Genomic DNA, 6,000 nt, shown 5'->3' with positions numbered 1-6,000 from the left:
TGAAATCTTTCAGTTGTATGCACAGACTCATTAGTACTCTTGCTCTCAATGTCACCCTCATCTGAGACTGTTTGCTGTTCACGTATTTACTGCAAAGTAAACACTTTCTCAGTACATTAAGTGTTTGTGTTCCCTTTGTGTCTCTGGAATGGGGACCATGATTCCCTTTGTATTAGGAGAGGTTTACCTTTGCCAGGTCATAACTCGAAAGGCAAGGTGACTCGGATATGGCACAAATAGCCTAATTAGCTCAAATTGTAGGACTCTCTGACGCAGGGCATTCGATAATGAAAGGTATATAAACGTTCCTTTCCCGGTGTAATAGTTGCGAAACTTGGACAAGCACCATAGCCGCGAGATGAAGCTCTTTCTTCTGCTGGTTCTGGCAGTCTGGCATCATGCAGGTAAACACAACCAAGAGAGAGTCAATGCGCTGTTCTACATCCATGAAGCTTGAGAAACAGGTTACTTCCATGACAGCCAATATAGCGAGGGGAGTTAGGGACATTCCGGGGTCTTATGTAGAGTTATTTACTTGATTTGCATGCACATTTTTTGCGACCTTGCTGCTTCTTGATCGTGTGTTGGGTCAGTCCAATGTGCTTCATTTTCAGATTGTACAGATTGTGCAGGTGGACCTGACAAGAGGAGTGTGAACTTAACACGCCTTGTGTTAACAACATGAAGCATTTAAGATGTTTCCAAAATGGCACATCATCTTGTCCCTGTGTGTGAGGAGCAAAATCATAGCTAACGATATTATCTTAGATTGTCGACCTGTGGTGAACCGACTCACAACATCAGAATCTAGTATTCTGGACAGGCTTTTACTTTAGGTAAGCAACATAATGTGTGTCAATAACCTAATGAATTAGTAGTAGGTTTTTAAGCCTTGATCTAGTTTTCATGGAACGTCATGCAAAGGATACCTTATCAGAATGGCACACATTTGCATTTACACTTCAGATATGGAGCAAGGTAGAACCCAAGTGTCGGGCGCACAGCTTGATTCGTCATGCATAACATAGATTCCACAAGTTTAATCCAGTTTCACCAATATTTTATTCCAATTTCATCCAGAACTTCTCAATATTTTAATGCTTGTCCTCTTGTCACATGCGAGGCGCTTACGTTTTCACTTTGTCCTAAATGCAGCGGAAATGCTATCCTGAAGCACGGAGTGTACATAATTTCTCCTCAAAAGTTGATCCTTATAACCCAATGCATTCCAGGCCTTACCTGGCCCTTCCTAAGCGCCTCTCATGTGACAAGGGAACAAACATTAAAATATTGAGAAGTTCTGGATGAAATTGGAATAAAATATTGGTGAAACTGGATTAAACTTGTGGCATCTATGTTATGCATGACGAATCAAGCTGTGCGCCCGACACTTGGGTTCTACCTTGCTCCATATCTGAAGTGTCTACGTGGTTCAGGGCAGACTACGCATTCGAGCTTGCATGTGAACTGAACTTAAAATGTACACATTTGAGGATTGACCGGTGTGCACTTCGTCACAAACCTTTTTGACACATTTGCATTTAGACAGCAGTTAACTAGAACATTGCGGAGTGGTATTATACCAAGTGCGTAATAGGTCAAATCTGCCAATGTCAAACTACTGGTATGGTGAATGATAACTAGATCAATGTAGTGTTGGTAATACTTCTTTGAAATCCATTAAAGGAAATCTGCAATAGGGAAAGGTGAACCATATCAAATCTCCATTAGTATGACAGGAATAATCCACCCTAATGTGCTAGGAGCAATGGTGGGTAAAATAATTAATACCTAGAAATTGGCCAATGAGGCACAGTGCAGCTACATCAAACATGCACATGTACATACATGCATGACTTCACATGCCATTCCTTTGTGGGCAAAACAAACATAACATAGTGGACTGCCTAGCACTGTCCAATATGCAGAAGGCGAAGCAGCACTTAGGTGGGATTGCCAGTCTCACTTCTTGATAATGTATTGATTACAGAGGGCAACTGCCACTTTTCCTGTCTGGGGCACACAGCCCGTTGACATAGGGTACTCAAAAACCATAACATGTAGAGTAGGAGCAGGGTCAGGGATTCTAAGGTCCTGGAGAAAACCACCAACCTCTTCTGGCTTGACAGTTGACCAGAAGATGGTGTGAATGATTTAGATTCCCCAATATCTATATCTTGTTTTTTAATGGTACAGGTGGCCACCATAATAAAATGTAGTTGGCCATACACTAGATAATGGTAGCTTCATAAAATTCTGCCTCCCAGGTTTAACAATATCCTGGTCTTTTAAAGAAAATGGTCTCCACAAGAGCTTTTCCACGAGGAGCCCGATCAAACAAGCATGCTACCTTTTCTGAATGAAGTCAAGACCCAATGATGAAGCATTCCACCGCTGGCGGTTTAGGGTCCCATGTAATATAAATGAGACACCTTTTGGTCGGTCAGGATTCCATAAAGAACCTTCTCATTAAGGTGGCATATCTTTCGTTATTAGGCCTCTGCCTAAATTTCCTTCAAAGCCTGCTGGCCTCCCTGACCACTGAGGGAAGGAGTGTGGCTAGCCTCGCAGACGGGGGCTCCAGTCCAAAAAGAGATGTCCAGCATATTCCCGGTGTGAGGAGCACCCAGAGAAAGCTGACTACCACACAGGGATTGCCAGGAGTAACTGGTGGTGTTAGGGGGTCATCTGTAATCTCTTTGAATGGTCTCTCTGTGAGCTGACATTTGCAAACTACCTATCAGTGCGTTGTCTTGCAACTTAAAAAGTGCCATAAAGACTGGTGCCGTCCTTACTGACGTCAGGAAGAGGAGCTGAGCTGCAGAGAAAGTGGAGAGTAATGATTAACCCAGAAGACCCAACTGCTGAAGACAGGACATCAGGATTAGTCGGCTTGCAGCCTACAACTGCTAAACCTGTTCACGTCTGCACTTGGCTGAGTAATCTACCTTTGACGAAGATGCGTGCTGCTGAACAGTTCTACTATGCCAACTACATTTAGCAGTCCCTGTTCCAGTGCTGGGGCCACAGAGAAAAAGAATACACACCACTATGAGGTTGTGTGTGAACAGTAACTGTTGCACTGCTAAAACTACAATGTCAACCAGCAGATAAAAGCAGGGCTTAGTCTTCAACTGGGAGGAGACACTTAAACCTGTACACAATTCTGCCGCATGGACCTGCAACTTTGTTACCTGCATGAGTGTAGTGGGTCTGAGACTTTGTGCTGAGTTGCAGAACAATTAAAGGGTGGAACTTGAAGGCAACCAGCACCTGTGCATAATTGATGCCTATACTCACAATATATTCGCGCTGTAGTTATTGGAGGTCTCAGATAGTAAGGAGGTAGGATGTCAGAAGGGGTGTTGTTGTAGCGCCTTACTGAGAATTGTAACTTCATGTGTAATCCTTTAAACCTGACTAAGGAGTAAGACCAAGGGCGTTAAAGTTACTACGTTTTTTTCTGGGTCTTTTATTTTTATAAAGTTACTACTTATTAGGGATTTTTTAAAATTGCACATTTCTAAATGAATATCTAGCCATAAATCAGAAGAATGTTCGCACCCAGAACAACCACTTGGTAGTGATTAGAAATTAAATGAAAACACACCTTAATTTGTTCCTTAAGGAAAATATTTTTCAAGGTAGAGGAAGGTCTCCTATTTAACCACCATTAAATATGGTGGATTTGTGTTTTTTTAACTGTGAATTTGATTGTGAATTATTTGCTCAAATTGGCTGTAAAACGCTATGGAAATGTATTGTAAATACTCCCAAAGTACGACTTGGGCGGTGATTATCACTTCCCTAACATTTGTTTCCAAACATCGCCACTAAATGCTCATGATGGGAACACCCATCACAAGAGCATGATTCTTGCTTATATTCCACATCCATAACTTTCATTTGGGAAGTTAATGTTTGCAAATTCTGATTCCACAAATCACCCACAAATGGCACATTTTTACTCACTCAAGTTGAACATCAATGCACTAAAAATGTTATAAATCAGGATCTTGAGATCAACTGTCCCATGTCATTTCAATTTCTCTTGATTTGCATTTTCCAGCTGCCTACCCAACCAAGGTCGAAGACATCAATGATATTGTCAATGGCTACAACTGTCCACGAAAGAGCAGACCTTGGCAGGTCTACCTGGACTATCAGACAGAGGAAGGGAGAAAGTTTTGTGGGGGATCCTTGATCAATCAGAATTGGATTCTATCAGCTGCACATTGCATGGGCCTGTGAGTGGCTTTCTTCTTCTGTTCAATCTACTATTTGTTGAAATATTCAGTGTCTTAGTGTGTTTAATAGAAGAAGTAAAAACCATTTATCTATCATGTTTTCATTCACATACTTTCTGAAATGTAGCATTTATTAAGGCTCCTTCCTGGTCTGAAGATGGTAAAAGGAGCCAGTATTGAAGTCAATTACATTGCTTGGTTATTACTGTGATTGCCTAAAATTAATTTGAAGTTGTTTTTGTTATATACAGACTTATATTATGTGGCATACTCTAGCTGTGCAAAAAACTGTCCATTATCGTCATGTGGGAATTATAAGTACAACCACTAAAATAATTACAAATCTTAAAAAATAAAGACACATACAATTATATATTATTAAACAATCTCCAATAACCACTGGACTTTAGTCATTTAGAAATCTGGGCTGTGAGACAAATCAGGACTCAAACTGCATCTACCTTCCACCTCCCCACCATAGGTTCAGCACCTCAGTCGAGCTAGAGAGATGGACTACTAATCCCCTTCCTAACAAAATAGATCATATGTGTCCTCTCTGTCCCTGCCTCAACTAAACCAACACAAGGTGCCGCAGTAGTTTGGGTACTAAGGGTACTCACAGTGGACTCCAATCAGTCCTAATGACGTGGCATAATTGACTGCACAACCGACAGCTATCGATAATGACAACCAGCAACTCCTATTACGTACCAAAATAGACGGAAGGCCACATAAGAGAGATCCTAAGTAAAATATATTTACAATATGTTTGCATGAGATGTTTTCATCATGACCTTCTTCAAATAATTACGGTTGCTCATCTGCCTTGAACCTTACCAAGACCAACAATTCATATTAGTTTTTGGCACAGGCATATTTTTATTAGTGCAAATCTCACATAGATATATGTGTGCTTAGTTAAGATAAAGAAAAATATAAAGAAAAAGAGTAATTAATTCTAGAAGACTATCCAATGTGATGCCGTGTCCTACATCAGTCTGTCAGTACAAATTAACTGCTGGTCTTCAATAGGGGTATTAATCAGCTTTAATAAGGCAGATGTCACCTTGTGAGTTCCTAAGTAGATTAAGTATAGATTTAGCATCATCATCAAATAACTTAATTTTCAATCACAAAGATCTTACAAAGTACATAACGCAGCGCAAGTTAAGACAATTAAGGGATAAAACTTTTTTTTAAAGTGGACAAAAATTCCATAAATACAGTTTAAAAACTACATAAAACAATTCATGTGATACATTTAAAACGTTTGATACATAGTGCATTACAGAATCTGGACAAATCAAAAACCCTTACGCGTGTCAGTAGCTAAGTTTCCCAGTACCTCAAGATAATGGCCGGGACCAATTAATTTACACAGGGGAATGATTCACTTGCCCCTCAGAATCCTATAGTGAGGATAAAAGAATAATAAATGAACTATGGTTTCAAAACTGTCCTTGCACACTGGACAAAGGTCATCAGGAGAAATATTACTACACCACTTGTTAACATTTTGATGGTGCATTGAAGCCGTATTGTCTGTGCCTTTTGTTTCCATTCTCGCCGCCCCCACATAGCTTTTTAATTGGCCCTTAGTATATCTAATAGACCCCTTACCACATAGTCCAACCAGTGCAAGTGTTCTGCCTGAAGCAACCTCCATATTCCTTGTGTTTTTTTAAATGCGTCATACCTCTTGTGTGGGTAAACAAATCCCCCATAAGTGAGTCCCCCTTCCTCCTCTTCCCTC

At 40.5% G+C, this 6,000-nt stretch overlaps 1 protein-coding gene across 1 annotated transcript in view; it reads left to right on the top strand.

The window, feature by feature from the left end:
- Nucleotides 1-335: 335 nt before the first annotated feature.
- LOC146817647 (trypsin I-P38-like) overlaps nucleotides 336-6,000 on the top strand; it is a 53,126-nt gene continuing 47,461 nt past the window's right edge. The window contains exons 1-2 of the mRNA XM_085611108.1: nucleotides 336-404; nucleotides 4,070-4,247. Coding sequence (XP_085467234.1) covers nucleotides 359-404; nucleotides 4,070-4,247 — 224 coding nt within the window. The 5' untranslated portion in view covers nucleotides 336-358. The remainder of the gene's footprint in view (nucleotides 405-4,069; nucleotides 4,248-6,000) is intronic.

The sequence above is a fragment of the Triturus cristatus genome, chromosome 6 (assembly GCF_964204655.1).
Source record: "Triturus cristatus chromosome 6, aTriCri1.1, whole genome shotgun sequence".
NCBI lineage: Eukaryota > Metazoa > Chordata > Amphibia > Caudata > Salamandridae > Triturus > Triturus cristatus.
The sequence above is the reverse complement of the archived record's forward strand: the minus strand, read 5'-3'. Positions and strand labels throughout refer to the sequence as shown.